General features: G+C 39.1%; 2 protein-coding genes across 2 annotated transcripts in view; both read right to left on the reverse strand.

Annotated features, from left to right (window-relative positions):
* Nucleotides 1–1,487, reverse strand: part of CORT (cortistatin) — a 62,773-nt gene extending 61,286 nt beyond the window's left edge. Inside the window, exon 1 of the mRNA XM_053691489.1 lies at nucleotides 1,359–1,487. Within this exon, the coding sequence (XP_053547464.1) occupies nucleotides 1,359–1,472 (114 nt within the window). The 5' untranslated portion in view covers nucleotides 1,473–1,487. The remainder of the gene's footprint in view (nucleotides 1–1,358) is intronic.
* A 1,146-nt stretch (nucleotides 1,488–2,633) lies between these two features.
* CENPS (centromere protein S) overlaps nucleotides 2,634–22,446 on the reverse strand; it is a 109,987-nt gene continuing 90,174 nt past the window's right edge. Inside the window, exons 4-5 of the mRNA XM_053691488.1 lie at nucleotides 13,800–13,866; nucleotides 2,634–2,977 (exon numbers count right to left, since the gene is read on the reverse strand). Coding sequence (XP_053547463.1) covers nucleotides 2,819–2,977; nucleotides 13,800–13,866 — 226 coding nt within the window. The 3' untranslated portion in view covers nucleotides 2,634–2,818. The remainder of the gene's footprint in view (nucleotides 2,978–13,799; nucleotides 13,867–22,446) is intronic.

The following is a 22,446-nucleotide window of genomic DNA, read 5'->3' on the forward strand; positions in this document are numbered from 1 at the left end:
TACATCTGGCAAACTATGATCTCACCCTTTGCTGACATTTTGTTCCCTTTGGACTAAAGTCTAATTCTTTGTCTTGTGATAAAGCACAGATTACATCTAAAAACATTTTATTTTTATTTTATAAAAAGATAACCAACAAAGATCCATACTTTTGTAACTTCCCAGGAATGGAAGTCAATTCATGTTTATATACTGTGTAATGCAAACCATGTCCTGGGTCTTTTTTAGGCAGTTTCATAGAATGGCATAATGTTTTCGTGGAGAATATTCCTTAAACTGTGATTATTTGCACAAGTGGTCTTCTCTACAGCAACCGTAAATCAACTCTATTCTCTATGCTACTGGTTATCAAACCTGTTCTTAGTTCTCCCTAACAGGCCAGATTGTGAGGATATCTAAACTAGAGCACAGGTGAAATAATTAACTAATTAGTAAACAGTTATTTTACCTACTCTCATCCAAGGAAATCCTGAAAACCTGGCCTGTTGGGGAGGCCCAAGGACAGGTTTGAAAACCAGTGCTATACACTAATTTAAAAGGGCTTTAAACTCCTCATGATTTTATGTAAATGCTGTGCTTGTCCCACACCCCTGTGCTTGTCACACATCCCACAGTAAACTCTGTAACCTAAGTTTTCTTAAAAACATTACAATTCCCTAAACCAGCTACCAGTTAGCAACATTAGCATCTTACAGGTTGCGCTTTTTTCGCCTCTCTAGGGAGTGTGGGAGAAGCAAGATTTTTACACAAAAGATAGATGTGTTTAATGACCCTTTAAGGGGCATTCAGCTTAGTTCACAATGAAGCCGGTTTTACACATAATTATATAGTCATGTCATTTAGTTGTGTGTGTACTGACTGAATATTATTATCAATGTCAGCACCAGCTCTCTGACCCCGTATAATCTATCGAGTGCCCATGACCTACACTGAATCATTAAAACAATCACTACAGCAGTGGCAGCTGCATTATTAGAATAGTTATTAAGGGGTATATTTTTCCCCCAGCAGCTTCATATAATATATTTTTGATATGAGTAATTTTTTTATACATTTTTTTAAATTTAATTGAAAACTGCTGTGTTATAGGTAAACTGGAAAACAAATATGTGCAGTATACGGTAGGTTTGTACACGTATTGTACATAAGTGAATACAAGCATGTACCTGCAGGTCTAGTCTGTAATTTTGTTATTTAGATGTTTATAGTTTTATCTGATCATGTAGAATTAGCCTTTGGGTATAAAGGTAAAGCAAAGTAAGTAATAAGCAAATAACATTAGTAGATTAATTGTAAATATTTGCGCTATAATAAAAAAGAGGTGTTGCTTGTATATTTCATCCTCTCTGTGTACGTACCTTGCTATCCCGTGCAGTCAGTTTCTCTGGTCCGGCAGGTGCTGCTGACCCAGTACCACAAAATACCAAGAGCAGAAATAACAGTAACTGCACGCTGAATATTGACTGGCACATATCGAACTTAGCACTAGGCTCACTCATCGCAAACAAGCTCTTAGGCTTTGTGTTAAAATTGCAGCTCTTTATACACTGCACTCTGGCACTTGGCACCACACGAGTGACGCACAAGCCAGGAGCAATTACCCATCCAAATGGGGAACCGAGTGTTTAACACCGTAATTACAGCTTCTGTTTTACACTTGTTAGACTTGGCAGTTTATTGCCATATGTTCCCTAAACCTATTCACACAACGCTCAAGTACAAACATACTTAAGAAATAAGTGGGTTTGTATGGTGCATATATGTGGCGGAGATTCAGTCACGGAGAGTCTCTTACCGAAATCAAACGTACTTAATTAGGACTTGATCAAATTACATTCATAAAAAAAAACAGTACATTAGATTTAAAATAAAAAATAGAGGGTATCTCAGGCACAGAGTGCAAACACAAATTATACAGTTACTTTATACATAATGCCAGAGTCTCAGTTCCCAACCACAAAACTATAAAGCATGACAATTGTGCAATCAAACTACCCAATCAAATAATATATTATATTATTATATTAAATTCTCAGGGCCGGGAGAGTATCCTTTTGGAATGTTGTTATAGTCAGACACATGGGGCAGGTACTGTCTGCCATCTCTGGGATGCAGCAGAGAAATTAAATTGAATTTACAGTCTTGTTAAAATAGGAGTCAGAATTGAAGAACACTCCTAAAGCTGTATGAAACCTTTACGTGCAGAGTTCTCCACAGAACGGCATTTTTATGCAGCTGGATGGGGGTGGTGTAAGATCTATTTTCTATCTAAACCACAAATTAATTGCATAATTTAACAAATGAATGTAATGATAATTTGTACAATAAACATTGAAAAGGTAAAATATCTAATTTTACCTGAATACTGACTGTAATTTTAGCTGGGTTGTCCGTAACATCAGCTGGGGGGTGAACCCATTAAAAAGGTCCTGGGGAGAACATGATGTGGTGCTTCAGATACCTGAAATAAACGCTAATATCAGGGGATAGAAGAGGAGGTTTTATGGAGGTGATGATTATGTAAATTATTCCTAAAACGATGACCCATCTCAGTTTTATTACATTGTATTTACTTTTTGAAGGAAAACAGTTAAATATACTTTTGGGTTTACAAATTGAATAGGATCAACATGTATTATCATAAAGGCATTTTACAAACCATTTTTATTTTTCATTACAAATATAATAACGTACAAATATATTACATTTATAAAACATACATCTTGTGCCCTCTGTGGGACTGTCCTTAGCCATATAACACCGGTAATAATACAGCGGTTCACAGCTCCAGTCCTCAGAGGGTCACCAGACGCAACCGTCATGGCGCCATTATGTTATCCTCATCGTCAGCCACTGCCCCCTCCCCTTCTGAGGTCCTTTGCGCTTTTCCTGAACCCACAGATTTCTTTTTTTTCTTTTCTTTCAGCTCCTGGTTATTAGATGCAATTTCTTCACTGCACTTAGTGATGTGCGTGAGCTATAAAAAAAACCAAAAAAACGAGTAGTAGTTATATATTTTATGAGGAAAGTGGCAATTAGTAAACTAACCAATGATTGTTTAAAACCAACAAACATGCTATTTTTCATGTGTCCCATCAAGGCACCGGTAATCTTAGGGTTAGAAAGTCTGTTTCCCATTTAAATAACCACTAAAGTCAAAATTAAACTTTCATGATTTAGACAGAGTTAAACAATTTTCCTATCAATTTCCATTATCAAAATATGCACAGTCTTTTTATTTGCACTTTCTGAGGCCCCAGCTTCTACTGAGCATGTGCAAAACATTACAGTATACACATATATGCATTGGCTGATGTCTGTTCAGGGGAAGGAAAATTGAACTAACTGAAATCTGTCAGAAAATAAAAAACATAATTTATGTAAGAACTTACCTGATAAATTCATTTATTTCATATTGGCAAGAGTCCATGAGCTAGTGACGTATGGGATATACAATCCTAGCAGGAGGGGCAAAGTTTCCCAAACCTCAAAATGCCTATAAATACACCCCTCACCACACTCACAATTCAGTTTAACGAATAGCCAAGTAGTGGGGTGAAACAGAAAGGAGTAAAAAGCATCAACAAAGGAATTTGGAAATAATTGTGCTTTATACAAAAAAATCACAACCACCATAAAAAGGGTGGGTCTAATGGACTCTGGCCAATATGAAAAATGAATTTATCAGGTAAGTTCTTACATAAATTATGTTTTCTTTCATGTAATTGGCAAGAGTCCATGAGTTAGTGACGTATGGGATAGAAATACCCAAAATGTGGAACTCCACACAAGAGTCACTAGAGAGGGAGGGATAAAATAATAACAGCCATTTTCCGCTGAGAAAATTAAATCCACAACCAAAAAAATAAGTTTTTCTCATAAATGAAAGAAAAAAAAACTTGAACATAAGCAGAGGAATCAAACTGAAACAGCTGCCTGAAGTACTTTTCTACCAAAAACTGCTTCCAAAGAAGCAAATACATAAAAACGGTAGAATTTAGTAAATGTATGCAAAGAAGACCAAGTTGCTGCTTTGCAAATCTGATCAACTGAAGCTTCATTCTTAAAAGCCCACAACGTGGAGACTGATCTAGAAGAATGAGCTGTAATTCTCAGAGACAGGGCCTGACCCGACTCCAAATAAGCCTGATGAATCAAAAGCTTTAACCAAGATGCCAAGGAAATGGCAGAAGCCTTCTGACCTTTCCTAGGACAAAAAAAAATAACAAATAGACTAGAAGTCCTCCTGAAATCTTTAGTAGCTTCAATATAATATTTCAAAGCTCTTACCACATCCAAAGAATGCAAGGATCTCTCCAAATAATTCTTAGGATTAGGACACAAAGAAGGGACAACAATTTCTCTATTAATGTTGTTAGAATTCACAACCTTAGGTAGAAATGTAAATGAAGTCCGCAAAACTGCCTTATCCTGATGGAAAATCAGAAGAGGAGATTCACAAGAAAGAGCAGATAATTTGGAAACTCTTCTAGTAGAAGAGATGGCCAAAAGGAACAACACTTTCAAAGAAAGTAGTTTAATGTCCAAAGAATGCATAGGCTCAAACGGAGGAGCCTGTAAAGCCTTCAATACCAAATTAAGGAGGAGAGATTGATTTAATGACAGGCTTAATACGGACCAAAGCCCGTACAAAACAGTGACTATCAGGAAGCTTAGCAATCTTTCTGTGAAATAAAACAGAAAGAGCAGAGATTTGTCCCTTCAAGGAACTTGCAGACAAACCCTTATCCAAACCATCCTGAAGAAACTGTAAAATTCTAGGAATTCTGAAAGAATGCCAGGAGAACACCATGAAATATAAGTCTTCCAAACTCGATAATAAATCTTCCTAGTAACAGATTTACGAGCCTGTAACATAGTATTAATCACTGAGTCAGAGAAACTTCTATGACTAAGCACTAGGCATTCAGTTTCCATACCTGCAAATGATTTGAGATCCTGATGGAAAAACGGACCTTGAGACAGAAAGTCTGGCCTTAACGGAAGTGGCCAAGGTTGGCAACTGGACATCCGAACAAGATCCACATACCAGAACCTGTGAGGCCATGCTGGAGCTACCAGCAACACAAACGATTGTTCCATGATGATCTTGGAAATCTCTCTTGGAAGAAGAACCAGAGGCGGGAAGATAAAAGCAGGTTGGTAACACCAAGGAACTGCTAACGCATCCACTTCTTCCGCCTGAGGATCCCTTGACCTGGACAGGTATCTGGGTAGTTTCTTTTTTAGATGGGAAGCCATCAGATCTATTTCTGGAAGACCCCACATCTGAGCAATCTGAAAACACATCTGGATGGAGCGACCACTCCCCTGGATGTAAAGTCTGATGGCTGAGATAATCTGCTTCCCAATTGTCTATACCTGGGATATGAACCGCAGAAATTAGACAGGAGCTGGATTCCGCCCAAACAAGTATCCGAGACACTTCTTTCACAGCTTGGGGACTGTGAGTCCCACAGAAAAAAAGGTTAACCTCAGCGCTAGAATTAAAACCAAAAAAGCAGCAGTGTATATATAAGGAATCTCTCACTCCTTACTAAAATAGTACTACAAAAGGTTAACTACACTGTCTGTAGTAAAACTGCAGACAGGTAATTGAACACAGCTGCGCTATCTTAACAGATAGCTTAATGTGTGCAGTAACAAAAATTCTTATAGGTGGAGTTTGAAATTATATATATAAATAAAATTTAATAACAATTAAAATAAAACTCTATTAGCAATGCATCGCAAGAAAAATTCATATATAAATAGAATCACACACCAAAATAGAATCACACAGCAAAATTCATAAAATGTCACAATCATATAAAATGTACCATATAGCAACAGATGGATCAATAGCACTATAATGCAGTTGCACAATGATACAGTCCCTCAGCTTGAAAGTCCGTATGGTTGATAAAGTCTTTTTAAACAAGTTGGCAAGTTGGTGAGTTAGAAGCAGAAAATTCGTCAAGCAAGCTTCAGTTGAGTTAGTAGCAAGCACAAAGACCAGATATCGATGCAAGATCACTGGTACCCCTTCTAGGAAACCGCTTGTCTTCCCCGCCTCTCATAGGCGTCTCACAGCAATCAGAGGAGAAGATTATCCAGCAGTGTAATACAGCCTCCAAAGCTTGCATGCCAACAGAACCTTCAAGCTACGGAAGCCCAGGAGGAACACAGTACAAAGCAACGCGTTTCGACTGTTTCACAGCCTTTCTCAAGCTCAATACTGTGAAGTTCTTACTGATGGTGTTTATACGCTCTTCTTAAAGTGGTACTCATTTCAGCTGAGTGTATCAAAAAGTTATACAACAAATAAAACAATACATGCAAACTTAAAAGTGCTTTCAATAAATGTTAATTTCTCTAAGACCATAATTTAATTGATTTTAAAATACAATATTATAAATACATGGTTAAAATGACCAATACTAATAAATACTATCCTTTTTTTAAAAAAAATTACTAAAATGGCAATTACTGAGGATTCTTTCATATTAAAACCTATTTAAAAACCAAGTTCTGTGTCTTTATAATGATAGGGGTATTATTTTATTGTTAGTGATGGGCAAAAGGAGAATAAAAGAGAATAAAATTATTATTATACAAGATCAATAAGATAATATAATGATTATGGAGGGTATCTTTCCACTTTAATTTAAATACTTCACCATTTTTAAATATAACCTAAAAATTGATATATTGATTACAAATAGGGTAGAAAAATTCATTAAAATTAGGGAAGAGAAATCCATTTAATGTACCTGTATTACGATGTTAGTTATAATATGACTTACTACAAATGGTCATAGTGGTAATACTATTCACTATGACCTCCTATTTTAAATGACAATTTAGGTCCAGTTCTAAATTAAGACCCTGGGGTGTGAGGGAGCTCAATTGGAATATCCATTTACCCTCCCTTTTCAGGATTTCATTATGCAGGTCACCTCCTCTCCAATGGTTAGAGACCTTATCAATGCCCATATATTTAAAATGTTTGAGATTTGCACTATTACATACCGCAAAATGCTTTGGTACTGGGAGGTCTTTGTAGCGATCTTTATTGTGTTGTTCGATGGATAGGATATGTTCCATTATCCTATCACGTAGGGGTCTTTCTGATTCCCCTACATATTGGGCCCCACATTTGCATTCTATCATATAGATCACGTTTCTATCTATGCATCTAATCATTTGGGAGATTTTAAAAGTTTCCCCTGTGGTCTTTGTGCTCACTACTAACTCAACTGAAGCTTGCTTGACGAATTTTCTGCTTCTAACTCACCAACTTACCAACTTGTTTAAAAAGACTTTATCAACCATACGGACTTTCAAGCTGAGGGACTGTATCATTGTGCAACTGCATTATAGTGCTATTGATCCATCTGTTGCTATATGGTACATTTTATATGATTGTGACATTTTATAAATTGTGCTTTTTTTTTATTGTATATTTTTCTGTGTGATTCTATTTTGCTGTGTGATTCTATTTATATATGAATATTTCTTGCGATGCATTACTAATAGAGTTTTATTTTAATTGTTATTAAATTGTATATATATATATATATATATATATATATATATATATATATATATATATATATATATATATATAATTTCAAACTCCACCTATAAGAATTTTTGTTACTGCACACATTAAGCTATCTGTTTAGATAGCGCAGCTGTGTTCAATTACCTGTCTGCAGTTTTACTACAGACAGTGTAGTTAACCTTTTGTAGGACTGTGAGTCCCACCCTGATGATTGACATATGCCACAGTTGTGATATTGTCTGTCTGAAAAACAAATGAACGGTTCTCTCTTCAACAGAGGCCAAACCTGAAGAGCCCTGAAAATAGCACGGAGTTCTAAAATATTGATTGATAACCTCGCCACTTAAGATTTCCAAACCCCTTGTGCTGTCAGAGAACCCCAGACAGCTCCCCAACCTGAAAGACTTGCATCTGTTATGATCACAGTCCAGGTTGGACGAACAAAAGAGGCCCCTTGAACTATACAATGGTGATCTAACCACCTAGTCAGAGAGAGTCGAACATTGGGATTTAAGGATATTAATTGTGATATATTTGTATAATCCCTGCACCATTGGTTCAGCATACAAAGCTGGAGAGGTCTCATGTGAAAACGAGCAAAGGAGATCGCGTCTGATGCTGCAGTCATGAGACCTAAAACTTCCATGCACATAGCTACTGAAGGGAATGATTGAGACTAAAGGTTCCGACAAGCTGAAACCAATTTTAATCGTCTCTTGTCCGTTAGAGACAGAGTCATGGACACTGAATCTATCTGGAAACCTAAAAAGGTGACCCTTATCTGAGGAATCAAAGAACGTTTTGGTAAATTGATCCTCCAACCATGTCTTTGAAGAAACAACACTAGTTGATTCGTGTGAGATTCTGCAGAATGTGAAGACTGAGCTAGTACCAAGATATCGTTCAAATAAGGAAACACTGCAATACCCCGTTCTCTGATTACAGAGAGTAGGGCACCTAGAACTTTTGAAGAGATTCTTGGAGCTGTCGCTAGGCCAAATGGAAGAGCGACAAATTGGTAATGCTTGTCTAGAAAAGAGAATCTCAGAAACTGAAAGTGATCTGGATGAATCGGTATATGAAGATATGCATCCTGTAAGTCTATTGTTGTTGTTGCTGAACAAAAGGCAGAATAGTCCATATAGTCACCATTTTGAAAGTTGGCACTCTTACATAACGATTCAAATTTTTTAGATCCAGAACTGGCCTGAATGAATTTTCATTCTTTGGGACAATGAATAGATTTGAATAAAACCCCAGACCCTGTTCCTGAAACGGATCTGGTAGAATTACCCCTTAAAGCTCCAGGTCTGAAACACACTTGAGAAAAGCCTGAGCCTTTACTGGATTTGCTGGGATGCTTGAGAGAAAAAAAATCTTCTCACAGGAGGTCTTACTCTGAATCCTATTCGGTATCCTTGAGAGACAATACTCTGAATCCATTGATTTTGGACAGAAACTGCCCGAATGTTTTGGAAGAATCTTAATCTGCCCCTATCAGCTAAGGTGGAATGAGGGCCGCACCTTCATGCCGACTTGGGGGCTGGCTTTGATTTCTTAAACAGTTTGGATTTACTCCAACTTGAAGAAGGTTTCCAATTGGAACCAGATTCTTTGGGGGAAGGATTAGGTTTCTGTTCCTTATTTTGTCGAAAGGAACAAAAACGGTTAGAAGCTTTAGATTTACACTTAGGTCTCTTATCCTGAGGCAAAAAAACTCCCTTCCCCTCAGTGACAGTTGAAATAATTGAATCCAACTGAGAACCAAATAACTTATTACCTTGGAAAGAAAGAGATAGTAATCTAGACTTGGATACCATGTCAGCATTCCACAAAGCTCTTTTAGCTAAAATAGCTAAAGACATAGATTTAACATAAATTTTGATTATATAAAAAATGGCATCACAGATAAAATGATTAGCATGTTGAAGCAAGCGAACAATGCTAGAAAAATCAGGGTCCATGTCCTGTTGCGCTAAGCTTTCCAACCAAAAAGTTGATGAAGCCGCAACATCAACCAAAGAAATGGCAGGCCTGAGAAGATAGCCAGAATATAAATAAGCTTTCCTTAGATATGATTCAAGTTTCCTATCTAAAGGGTCTTTAAAATAAGTACTATCTTCCATAGGAATAGTAGTACATTTAGCAAGAATGGAAATAGTCCCATCAACTTTGGGGATCTTTTCCCAAAACTCCAATCTAACTGCTGGCAAAGGATACAATTTTTTAAACCTTGAAGAAGGAATAAAAGTACTACTAGGCCTATTCCATTCCTTAGAAATCATATCAGAAATAGTATCAGGAACTGGAAAAACCTCTGGAGTAACCACAGGAGGTTTATAAACAGAATTTAAACGTTTACTAGTTTTAATATCAAGAGGACTAGTTCCCTCAATATCCAATGTAATTAACACCTCTTAACAAGGAACGAATATACTCCATTTTAAATAAATAAGTAGATTTGTCAGTGTCAATAACTGAGGAAGGGTCTTCTAAATCAGATATATCCTCATCAGAGGAGGATAATTCAGTATATTGTCGGTCATTTGAAATTTCATCAACTTTATGAGAATTTTTAAAAGACCTTTTACGTTTATTAGAAGGCGGGATGGCAGACAAAGCCTTCTGAATTGCATCAGCAATAAAAAAAATTATATTCACAGGTATATCATGTACATTAGATGTTGAAGGTATAACAGGCATTGTACTATTACTGATGGACACATTCTCTGCATGTAAAAGCTTATCATGACAACTATTACATACCATAGCTGGAGATATAATCTCCACAAATTTACAACAAATGCACTTAGCTTTGGTAGAACTGTTATCAGGCAGCAAGGTTCCAACAGTGATTTCTGAGACAGGATCAGATTGAGACATCTTGTAAATGTAAGAGAAAAAAACAACATATAAAGCAAAATTATCAATTTCCTTATATGGCAGTATCAGGAATGGGGAAAAAATGCAAACAGCATAGCCCTCTGACATAGAAAAAGGCAAGAGGCATATAGAAATGGGGTTTTAAATAATGAAATTGTTTGGCGCCAAGTATGACGCAAAACGCAAACTGAAATTATTTTGGAGCTAACAACATCCGGAAATGACACACTCGCGACATAGAAAACACAACCTTGTGCAAGGAATTCGGCGTCAACTAAGGTGCCGGAAATGACGAATTTGCGCCAAGAATGAACCAATAAACTTTGGCATTTTGAGCCCTCGCGAGCCTAATTTTGTCCGTGAAATTTAATGAAAAAGCAGTCAATTGAGAAAAGACTATACCCCAGGTAAGATTTTTTTTTCTCCTAAATATGTTTTTTTCCCAAATATGAAACGGATAGTCTGCAAAAAGAAATATACATAAACCTGACTCATGGCAAATATAAGTACAATACATATATTTAGAACTTTATATAAATACTTAAAGTGCCAAACCATAGCTGAAAGTGTCTTAAGTAATGAAAACATACGTCAAAAGACACCCATCCACATATAGCAGATAGCCAAACCAGTACTGAAAAAGTATCAGTAAAGGTAATGGAACATGAGAGTATATCGTCGATCTGAATAAGAGAGGTAGGAGATGAATCTCTACGACCGATAACAGAGAACCTATGAAATAGTTCCCGTGAGGAAAACCATTGCATTCAATAGGTGATACTCCCTTCAAATCCCTCTGACATTCACTGTACTCTGAGAGGAATCGGGCTTCAAAATGCTGAGAAGCGCATATCAAAGTAGAAATCTTAGCACAAACTTACTTCACCACCTCCATAGGAGGCAAAGTTTGTAAAACTGAATTGTGGGTGTGGTGAGGGGTGAATTTATAGGCATTTTGAGGTTTGGGAAACTTTGCCCCTCCTGGTTGGATTGTATATCCCATACGTCACTAGCTCATGGACTCCTGCCAATTACATGAAAGAAAAGGATACTACTTATTTCAAATGTAGGCGGTGTGATTACAATGTCTTTTTATTATGCAATTCTACTGTATTTAATGGACCCTTAAGAAGAATATTTGTTGGTCTGCTATAGTTATCTTATACAACTAACCTGTTTTGTGTGTTTTTCAGAATCTGCAAAGGGAAATTTAATACTGAATATTTCAATGTCCATATAAAAGTAGTTGAACTTACATGGTTACTTTGAAAGTCAAATAAACAAGATTTTTCTGAGTGCAAACACTCAATCATCACTAAATTATATTACATTTTTTCTCCCCAACCTCCAAAGGGTCTGCCTGTGCCCTTCAGTTGGGTGGCAGACTGGCCTTATTGTGCATACCCACATATGGTATAGACACAAAAGGTGGTGTTAAATACAATATTTTAAAGGTAAAAGGGATCATATAATAAGGGATTCTTTTTTTGTTGGTACATAGTCTCTCCTATGAGTTACTATAGAGGCATATAGAAATTGGGTTTTAAATAATGAAATTGTTTGGCGCCAAGTATGACGCACAACGCAAACTGAAATTATTTTGGAGCTAACAACATCCGGAAATGACACACTCGCGACATAGAAAACACAACCTTGTGCAAGGAATTCGGCGTCAACTAAGGTGCCGGAAATGACGAATTTGCGCCAAGAATGAACCAATAAACTTTGGCATTTTGAGCCCTCGCGAGCCTAATTTTGTCTGTGAAATTTAATGAAAAAGCAGTCAATTGAGAAAAGACTATACCCCAGGTAAGATTTTTTTTTCTCCTAAATATGTTTTTTCCCCAAATATGAAACGGATAGTCTGCAAAAAGAAATATACATAAACCTGACTCATGGCAAATATAAGTACAATACATCTATTTAGAACTTTATATAAATACATAAAGTGCCAAACCATAGCTGAAAGTGTCTTAAGTAATGAAAACATACTTATCAAAAGACACCCATCCACATATAGCAGATAGCCAAACCAGTACTGAAAAAGTATCAGTAAAGGTAATGGAACATGAGAGTATATCGTCGATCTGAATAAGAGAGGTAGGAGATGAATCTCTACGACCGATAACAGAGAACCTATGAAATAGTTCCCATGAGGAAAACCATTGCATTCAATAGGTGATACTCCCTTCAAATCCCTCTGACATTCACTGTACTCTGAGAGGAATCGGGCTTCAAAATGCTGAGAAGCGCATATCAAAGTAGAAATCTTAGCACAAACTTACTTCACCACCTCCATAGGAGGCAAAGTTTGTAAAACTGAATTGTGGGTGTGGTGAGGGGTGAATTTATAGGCATTTTGAGGTTTGGGAAACTTTGCCCCTCCTGGTTGGATTGTATATCCCATACGTCACTAGCTCATGGACTCCTGCCAATTACATGAAAGAAAAGGATACTACTTATTTCAAATGTAGGCGGTGTGATTACAATGTCTTTTTATTATGCAATTCTACTGTATTTAATGGACCCTTAAGAAGAATATTTGTTGGTCTGCTATAGTTATCTTATACAACTAACCTGTTTTGTGTGTTTTACAGAATCTGCAAAGGGAAATTTAATACTGAATATTTCAATGTCCATATAAAAGTAGTTGAACTTACATGGTTACTTTGAAAGTCAAATAAACAAGATTTTTCTGAGTGCAAACACTCAATCATCACTAAATTATATTACATTTTTTCTCCCCAACCTCCAAAGGGTCTGCCTGTGCCCTTCAGTTGGGTGGCAGACTGGCCTTATTGTGCATACCCACATATGGTATAGACACAAAAGGTGGTGTTAAATACAATATTTTAAAGGTAAAAGGGATCAAATAATAAGGGATTCTTTTTTTGTTGGTACATAGTCTCTCCTATGAGTTACTGTTTAGTTTAATCAGTTTATTCATTTTTCTGCCAAATAATGATTTATATTAGTTTAGCCTAGGCCCTATAGCTTTAGAAAGAGCACTTACAGCTTGTATTAGTGGCTTCCAAAACACAGCAAGTTTATTTTTATGTTTGTAAGGTCCCGCCCCTGCAGAGCTTTCATGTATGCTAAAAATAATGTTATCTTTCTAGATGCTTCTAACCACAGAGAAGGCAGAACGCTGATCAAGACTTAACAAATCATTTCTAAACAGAGAGAAGAAAAAAAAACACCTGAAGGATATTCTATTTTTGACTGAATTGTTAACCTATTGACTGAAAATAGCTTGTAGCAATAAATATAAGCTTCCACAATCCATATGTTCAATGTAATGTAGAAATTGTATTAAAGAGAAATATATACTAAAAATAAATATTATTACCAGAGAACGGCTCCGTCTGGCAAGAAGTTTCACATCTTCCATATTAATTGTGGTTCTTTTTGCATGTCTGTAAAAAGAGATATTATGGTGACCTTAAGGTGTAGTGTTACTTGTAAGCAAACTAACTTCCTGGTTCCAAACTATAGTAGAATATCTTCAACCACTCTGATCACACTAACTCAACCAAGAGACACCTGTACTCAGGCTATATTAGACCAATTTATAGTACAGCTTAAAATATTAATGCGCTCTATAAAATATGAGGTATACAGAGCACTTAGCTCTTAAAGCTCCAACCACCAAGTAAAACTCAGATTTAAAACTTACAAATATTTTCAAACTGTGTATCACCAATATAGATCTTAATCCAAATATAAAGTGATCTTATCTACAGTCGTATGTAAAAGTTTAGGCACCCCTGAGAATTTCCATGATTTTCATTTATAAATAATTGGGTGTTTGGATCAGCAATTTCATTTCGATCTATCAAATAACTGAAGGACACAGTAATATTTCAGTAGTGAAATGAGGTTTATTGGATTAACAGAAAATGTGCAATATGCATCAAAACAAAATTAAACAGGTGCATAAATTTGGGCACCCCAACAGAAATATTGCATCAATATTTAGTAGAGCCTCATTTAGCAGAAATAACAGCCTCTAGACGCTTCCTATAGCCTGTAGTGAGTGTCTGGATTCTGGATAGGGTTGCACCGATACCATTTTTTTAAGACTGGGTACAAGTACCGATACATTTTTTCAAATACTCACCGATACCAATTACTGATAAAAAAACAGAATTTATGCTTACCTGATAAATTACTTTCTCTTGCGGTGTATCCAGTCCACGGATTCATCCTTACTTGTGGGATATTCTCATTCCCTACAGCAAGTGGCAAAGAGAGCACACAGCAGAGCTGTCCATATAGCTCCCCCTCTAGCTCCACCCCCCAGTCATTCGACCAAAGGTTAGGAGAAAAGGAGAAACTATAGGGTGCAGTGGTGACTGTACTTTAAACAAAAAAATTTTTAACCTGACTTAATTGCCAGGGCGGGCCATGGACTGGATACACCGCAAGAGAAAGTAATTTATCAGGTAAGCATAAATTCTGTTTTCTCTTGCAAGGTGTATCCAGTCCACGGATTCATCCTTACTCATGGGATACCAATACCAAAGCTTTAGGACACGGATGAAGGGAGGAACAAGACAGGTAACCTAAACGGAAGGCACCACTGCTTGCAAAACCTTTCTCCCAAAAATAGCCTCCGAAGAAGCAAAAGTATCAAATTTGTAAAATTTGGCAAAAGTATGCAGTGAAGACCAAGTCGCTGCCTTACAAATCTGTTCAACAGAAGCCTCATTCTTGAAAGCCCATGTGGAAGCCACAGCTCTGGTAGAATGAGCGGTAATTCGTTCAGGAGGCTGCTGTCCAGCAGTCTCATAAGCCAATCGGATGATGCTTTTCAGCCAGAAGGAAAGAGAGGTAGCAGTTGCTTTCTGAACTCTCCTCTTACCAGAATAGACAACAAACAAGGATGATGTTTGTCTGAAATCTTTAGTTGCTTGTAAATAGAATTTTAAAGCACGAACCACATCAAGACTGTGTAATAGCCGTTCCTTCTTTGAAGATGGATTAGGACACAGAGAGGGAACAATGATTTCCTGGTTAATATTCTTATTAGAAACAACTTTAGGAAGAAAACCAGGTTTGGTACGCAAAACAACCTTATCTGCATGGAACACCAGATAGGGTGAATTACACTGCAAAGCAGACAATTCTGAAACTCTTCGAGCAGAAGATATAGCTACCAAAAACAAAACTTTCCAAGATAATAAACTTAATATCTATGGAATGCAAAGGTTCAAACGGAACCCCTTGAAGAACTGAAAGAACTAAATTTAAACTCCATGGCGGAGCCACAGGTTTATAGAAAGGCTTGATTCTGACTAAAGCCTGAGCAAACGCTTGAACGTCTGGTACCTCTACCAGACGCTTGTGTAAAAGGATAGACAGAGCAGATATCTGTCCCTTTAAGGAAGTAGCTGACAAACCTTTCTCCAATCCGTCTTGGAGAAAAGACAATATCCTGGGAATCCTAATCTTACTTCACAAGTAACCCTTGGATTCACACCAACAAAGATATTTCCGCCATATCTTATGGTAAATTTTCCTGGTGACAGGCTTTCTAGCCTGGATCAGAGTATCTATAACTGATTCAGAGAAAACACTCTTAGATAGAATTAAGCGTTCAATCTCCAAGCAGTCAGCCGCAGAGAAACTAGATTTGGATGCTTGAATGGACCCTGTATTAGAAGATCCTGCCTCGTTGGCAGTGTCCATGGTGGGACAGATGACATGTCCACTAGGTCTGCATACCAAGTCCTGCGTGGCCACGCAGGCGCTATCAGAATTACCGAAGCCTTCTCCTGTTTGATTCTGGCGACCAGACGAGGGAGAAGAGAAAACGGTGGAAAGACATAAGCCAGATTGAAGGACCAAGGCGCTGCTAGAGCATCTATCAATGCCGCCTTGGGGTCCCTGGACCTGGATCCATAGAGAGGAAGTTTGGTGTTCTGACGGGACGCCAACAGATCCAACTCTGGAATGCCCCATAGCTGGGTCAGCTGAGCAAAAACCTCCGGGTGGAGTTCCCACTCCCCCGGGTGAAAAGTCTGACGACTTAGAAAATCTGCCTCCCAGTTGTCTACTCCTGGGATGTGAATTGCTGATAGATGGCAGGAGTGATCCTCCGCCCACCTGATTATTTTGGTTACTTCCTTCATCGCTAGGGAACTCTTTGTCCCCCCCCTGATGATTGATGTACGCTACAGTCGTGATGTTGTCCGACTGAAATCTGATGAATTTGGCCACACCTATTTGAGGCCATGCCTGAAGCGTGTTGAATATCGCTCTCTGTTCCAAAATGTTTGTTGGGAGAAGAGACTCTTCCCGAGACCATAAGCCCTGAGCTTTCAGGGAGTCCCAGACCGCACCCCAGCCTAACAGACTGGGGTCGGTCGTTACAATTATCCACTTTGGCAGCCATTTTACTGCTGGCAGCCATTTTACTCACCTCTCTTCCTGACTTGGTGCATTGTGGGGGATGCTGCTCACTTCCTGCACTTCCTTTTATGGCCAGACTGTTGTGCATCATCCATGTGAGACAGGATGCAGTCTCAGAATTGTGATGTCATCATTTATTATTTAAAGGGCCTCTGTTCTGTATGCTTTGCCTTTGCGTTGTCCGAGACCTGTTTGTGAGAGTTCCTGTGTCTTACCTGGCTGCCTGATGTCCTTCCTGGTTCCTGATCCCTGGTTTGTTCCCGACTCTGCTGTTCTCCTTGTTCCTGATTCCGGCTCGTCTGACTATTCGCTTTGGCTCCTGACTCGGCTCGTCTGACTACCAGCTCTGGTTTTGACTCCTGGCTTGTTATTTGACTTGTGGACATTTTATTATTTGTTGCTATTAATAAAGGTGTGATTATTTTTGCACTTCTCGTCTCAGTCTGATTCCTGGCACCCTGACACAATGTTCTAAGAGAATTATAAAGTAGTCTATGTTTTGTAGGCAAATTAAGACCCGTAACATTATGACAAACACAAGTGATAGTCATGATTAAATGCGAGGGGTAGGGAAGAGTAAAAGGATAAAGGGGAAAAAAAAAAAAAGGGGGGAAAGGGGCGAGTTCGGTACCAACTATTTAATTAGGTATTTTATTAGAAGCGGTATTTACAAGAGTAATCGTGCTATAAGTCTCTGGGTATAGATGGGAAACAAGAGAACTATAAGAAAATGAGGAGGTTTTGTTCAGAGCTGTTCAATGTTTGGATTCTTGGGTGGTGAACAGCGCTTAATTTAGGTAGTTCTATAAATTGTGGAGGAGTATTAGTTAAAGAAGGAATAAGAAGTATAGAGGAGGGGGAAGACATAAAGGCCAGCACTTGAGGGAGGTGGTGAAGGGAATAAAGGCGAATGTGAGGAGGGAAAAAAAAGATGGGAAGGGAGGTGAATGATTGTTAATGTTATAGGTATTATAGGTGGAATAAGTAGGGAGGCATGGACTGTTTTCCAGTGAAGTCCCATTGTGTGTGTCACAACAAATATATAACAAACAGAGAAAAAAAAATGGTATTTACACTCAGTCAACAAATATATTGCCTTCTTAGTTGAGTTGAATGTGTAACAACAATAAATCATATGTATACATTACCATAAATATACAAAGCAACAAACAGCATAGTAAGGTAAGACAGTGGTTGTAGCCCTCTATCAGTAATAACATTTCTCTAAAATATAGTATTATAGGCGGGAACTACTTATAGACAAACTTTTAATAGGCTTAATATATCCTCAATAATGTAGGATTATTATTATTATTAACAGGTATTTGTAGAGCGCCAACAGATTCTGCAGCGCTATAAACATAGTTGGTATACAGGAATCAAATGGGTAGAGGGCCCTGCCGAGAGTTGCACTGTTGTAGTCGGCTCTTATGAAGGCGATCTGCAAACAGCTGGGCTCATAGGCTTACATTCTAAGGGCTTCAAGGGAAAAGCAATGGAGTTAGGAAAGGCTAGTGTTGGTTGTATGCATCCCTGATTAGTAGAGTCTTTAGGGAGCGCTTAAAGCTGTTAAAACTAGGGGAGAGTCTTGTGGAGTGAGACAGGGAGTTCCACAAGATGGGGCCAGTCTGGAGAAGTCCTGTAAACAGGAATGTGAGGAAGTAACAAGATAGGAGGAGAGTAGGAGATTGTGAGCAGAGCAAAGAGGATGGGAGGGAGAGTATCTGGAGACAAGGTCTGAAATGTAGGGGGAGCAGTGCATTTGAGGGCTTTGTATGTCAGAGTGAGGATTTTGTGTTTAATCCTGGAGGCAAGAGGAAGCCAGTGAAGAGATTGGCAGAGAGGTGCAGCAGATGAAGAGCGACGTGTAAGGAAGATGAGTCTGGCAGAGGCATTCATTATGAATTGTAAAGGGGCTAGGCAGCAGCTATGTAGACCAGAGGACGGTGTTGTAGAGACGGGAAAGGATGAGAGAGTGGATTAAAATCTTAAATTGTGTCTTGTGTAAGGAGATGTCTAATTTTAGAGCTGTGGAAGTGGCAGGCTTTAGCCAAGGACTGAATGTGAGAAGTGAAGGAAAGATCTTAGTCAAGTGTGTGAGGGGATGGGGTTGAGGAGACAGGTAGTGAGGTGGGAGGACAGTATAAGGGCAGAAACGTCTTCCTCGGTAACAGGGGCAAGAGAGCTACATTTATGGGTATTTGGGTTTTGGATGAATACAAGCTTTTGAGGGGGTGGGAAATTGGTAGTATGTTGAGAGCTGGTTTCCTTTCTGATGGAGTCAATTTTGTTTTGCAAAATCTTGCTAGCAAGTTGTATTAGCAGGTGGAGATGGGCGGAGAAGAGTATTGAACGTGGAAAACAGATGTTTTGGGTTGGAGGAAAGAGTAGAGATAATATTAGAGAAGTATTGTTGCTTATAAAGATTAAGGAAAGAATAGTACGAGTTCAGGATGAACTTGTAGTGAAGAAAGTCAGCTGAACTCCGAGATTTCCTCCAGTGGCGCTTAGCAGTATGGGAACATCTGCGTAGGTACCGTGTCAGAGAAGTATGCCAGGGCTGAGAATGAGTGTGTGGTTTCCGAGCTATGATAGGAGGGACCAGAGTGTCAATGAACGATGTAAGGGTGGAGTTATAGTGGCAGATAGATTGGTCAGGGCAGGAAAAGGAGGTGATGGAAGAGAGGAGAGGTTCGAGAAAGCAAGCGAGCTGTTGCTGATCTAATGATTTAGTGCTTCTGTGAAGTTTGGTGTGAGGGGTAGAGGAAGGGGGGTTGTAGGAAGGGAAGTGATGCTGCAAGTTAGGAGATGATGGTCAGAAAGAGGAAAAACATAATTTATGCTTACCTGATAAATGTATTTCTCTTGTAGTGTATTCAGTCCACGGGTCATCCATTACTTATGGGATATATTCCCTTCCCAACAGGAAGTTGCAAGAGGATCACCAAAGCAGAGCTGCTATATAGCTCCTCCCCTCACATGTCATATCCAGTCATTCGACCGAAACAAGATAAGAAAGGAGAAACCATAGGGTGCAGTGGTGACTGGAGTTTTAATTAAAACTCCAGTCACCACTGCAGGGAGGGCCGTGGACTGAATACACTACAAGAGAAATAAATTTATCAGGTAAGCATAAATTATGTTTTCTCTTGTTAAGTGTATTCAGTCCACGGGTTATCCATTACTTATGGGATACCAATACCAAAGCTAAAGTACACGGATGATGGGAGGGACAAGGCAGGAACTTTAAACGGAAGGAACCACTGCCTGTAGAACCTTTCTCCCAAAAACAGCCTCCGAAGAAGCAAAAGTGTAAAATTTGTAAAATTTTGAAAAGGTATGAAGTGAAGACCAAGTCGCAGCCTTGCAAATCTGTTCAACAGAGGCCTCATTCTTAAAGGCCCAGGTGGAAGCCACAGCTCTAGTGGAATGAGCTGTAATTCTTTCAGGAGGCTGCTGTCCAGCAGTCTCATAGGCTAAACGTATTATGCTACGAAGCCAAAAAGAGAGAGAGGTAGCCGAAGCTTTTTGACCTCTCCTCTGACCAGAATAAACGACAAACAGTGAAGAAGTTTGACGAAAATCTTTAGTTGCCTGTAAATAGAACTTCAGGGCACGGACTACGTCCAGATTATGCAAAAGTCGTTCCTTCTTTGAAGAAGGGTTAGGACATAATGATGGAACAACAATCTCTTGATTGATATTCCTGTTAGAAACTACCTTAGGTAAGAACCCAGGTTTAGTACGCAGAACTACCTTGTCTGAATGGAAAATCAGATAAGGAGAATCACAATGTAAGGCAGATAACTCAGAGACTCTTCGAGCCGAGGAAATAGCCATCAAAAACAGAACTTTCCAAGATAACAGCTTAATATCAATGGAATGAAGGGGTTCAAATGGAACACCTTGAAGAACTTTAAGAACTAAGTTTAAGCTCCACGGCGGAGCAACAGTTTTTACACAGGCTTAATCCTAGCCAAAGCCTGACAAAAAGCCTGAACGTCTGGAACTTCTGCCAGACGTTTGCGTAAAAGAATAGACAGAGCAGAAATCTGTCCCTTTAACGAACTAGCAGATAAGCCCTTTTCTAAACCCTCTTGTAGAAAAGACAATATCCTAGGAATCCTAACCTTACTCCATGAGTAACTCTTGGATTCGCACCAATATAAATATTTACGCCATATTTTATGGTAAATTTTTCTGGTAACAGGTTTCCGAGCCTGTATTAAGGTATCAATAACCGACTCCGAGAAGCCACGCTTTGATAGGATCAAGCGTTCAATCTCCATGCAGTCAGCCTCAGAGAAATTAGATTTGGATGATTGAAAGGACCCTGAATTAGAAGGTCCTGTCTCAGAGGCAGAGACCATGGTGGACAGGACGACATGTCCACTAGGTCTGCATACCAGGTCCTGCGTGGCCACGCAGGTGCTATCAGAATCACAGATGCTCTCTCTTGTTTGATCTTGGCAATCAGTTGAGGTAGCAGCGGAAATGGTGGAAACACATAAGCCATGTTGAAAACCCAAGGGGCTGCTAGAGCATCTATCAGCGCCGCTCCCGGGTCCCTGGACCTGGCTCCGTAACAAGGAAGCTTGGCGTTCTGGCGAGACGCCATGAGATCCAGTTCTGGTTTGCCCCAACGATGAATCAGTTGAGCGAAGACCTCCGGATGAAGTTCCCACTCCCCCGGATGAAAAGTTGCTAGTTCTCTACGCCTGGGATGTGGATTACTGACAGGTGGCAAGAGTGAGACTCTGCCCAGCGAATTATCTTTGAGACTTCTAACATCGCTAGGGAACTCCTGGTTCCCCCTTGATGGTTGATGTAAGCCACAGTCGTGATGTTGTCCGACTGAAATCTGATGAACCTCAGTGTTGCTAACTGAGGCCAAGCTAGAAGAGCATTGAATATTGCTCTTAACTCCAGAATATTTATTGGGAGGAGTTTCTCCTCCTGAGTCCACGATCCCTGAGCCTTCAGGGAGTTCCAGACTGCGCCCCAACCTAGAAGGCTGGCATCTGTTGTTACAATCGTCCAATCTGGCCTGCGAAAGGTCATACCCTTGGACAGATGGACCCGAGAAAACCACCAGAGAAGAGAATCTCTGGTCTCTTGATCCAGATTTAGTAGAGGGGACAAATCTGAGTAATCCCCATTCCACTGACTTAGCATGCATAATTGCAGCGGTCTGAGATGCAGGCGCGCAAAATGGCACTATGTCCATTGCCGCTACCATTAAGCCGATTACTTCCATGCACTGAGCCACTGACGGGCGTGGAATGGAATGAAGGACACGGCAAGCATTTAGAAGTTTTGATAACCTGGACTCCGTCAGGTAAATTTTCATCTCTACAGAATCTATAAGAGTCCCTAGGAAGGAGACTCTTGTGAGTGGTGATAGAGAACTCTTTTCCACGTTCACTTTCCACCCATGCGACCTCAGAAATGCCAGAACTATCTCCGTATGAGACTTGTCAATTTGAAAGCTTGACGCCTGTATCAGGATGTCGTCTAGATACAGAGCCACCGCTATGCCTTGCGGTCTTAGAACCGCCAGAAGTGAGCCCAGAACCTTTGTA

The sequence above is a fragment of the Bombina bombina genome, chromosome 8 (assembly GCF_027579735.1).
Source record: "Bombina bombina isolate aBomBom1 chromosome 8, aBomBom1.pri, whole genome shotgun sequence".
NCBI classification, from domain to species: domain Eukaryota; kingdom Metazoa; phylum Chordata; class Amphibia; order Anura; family Bombinatoridae; genus Bombina; species Bombina bombina.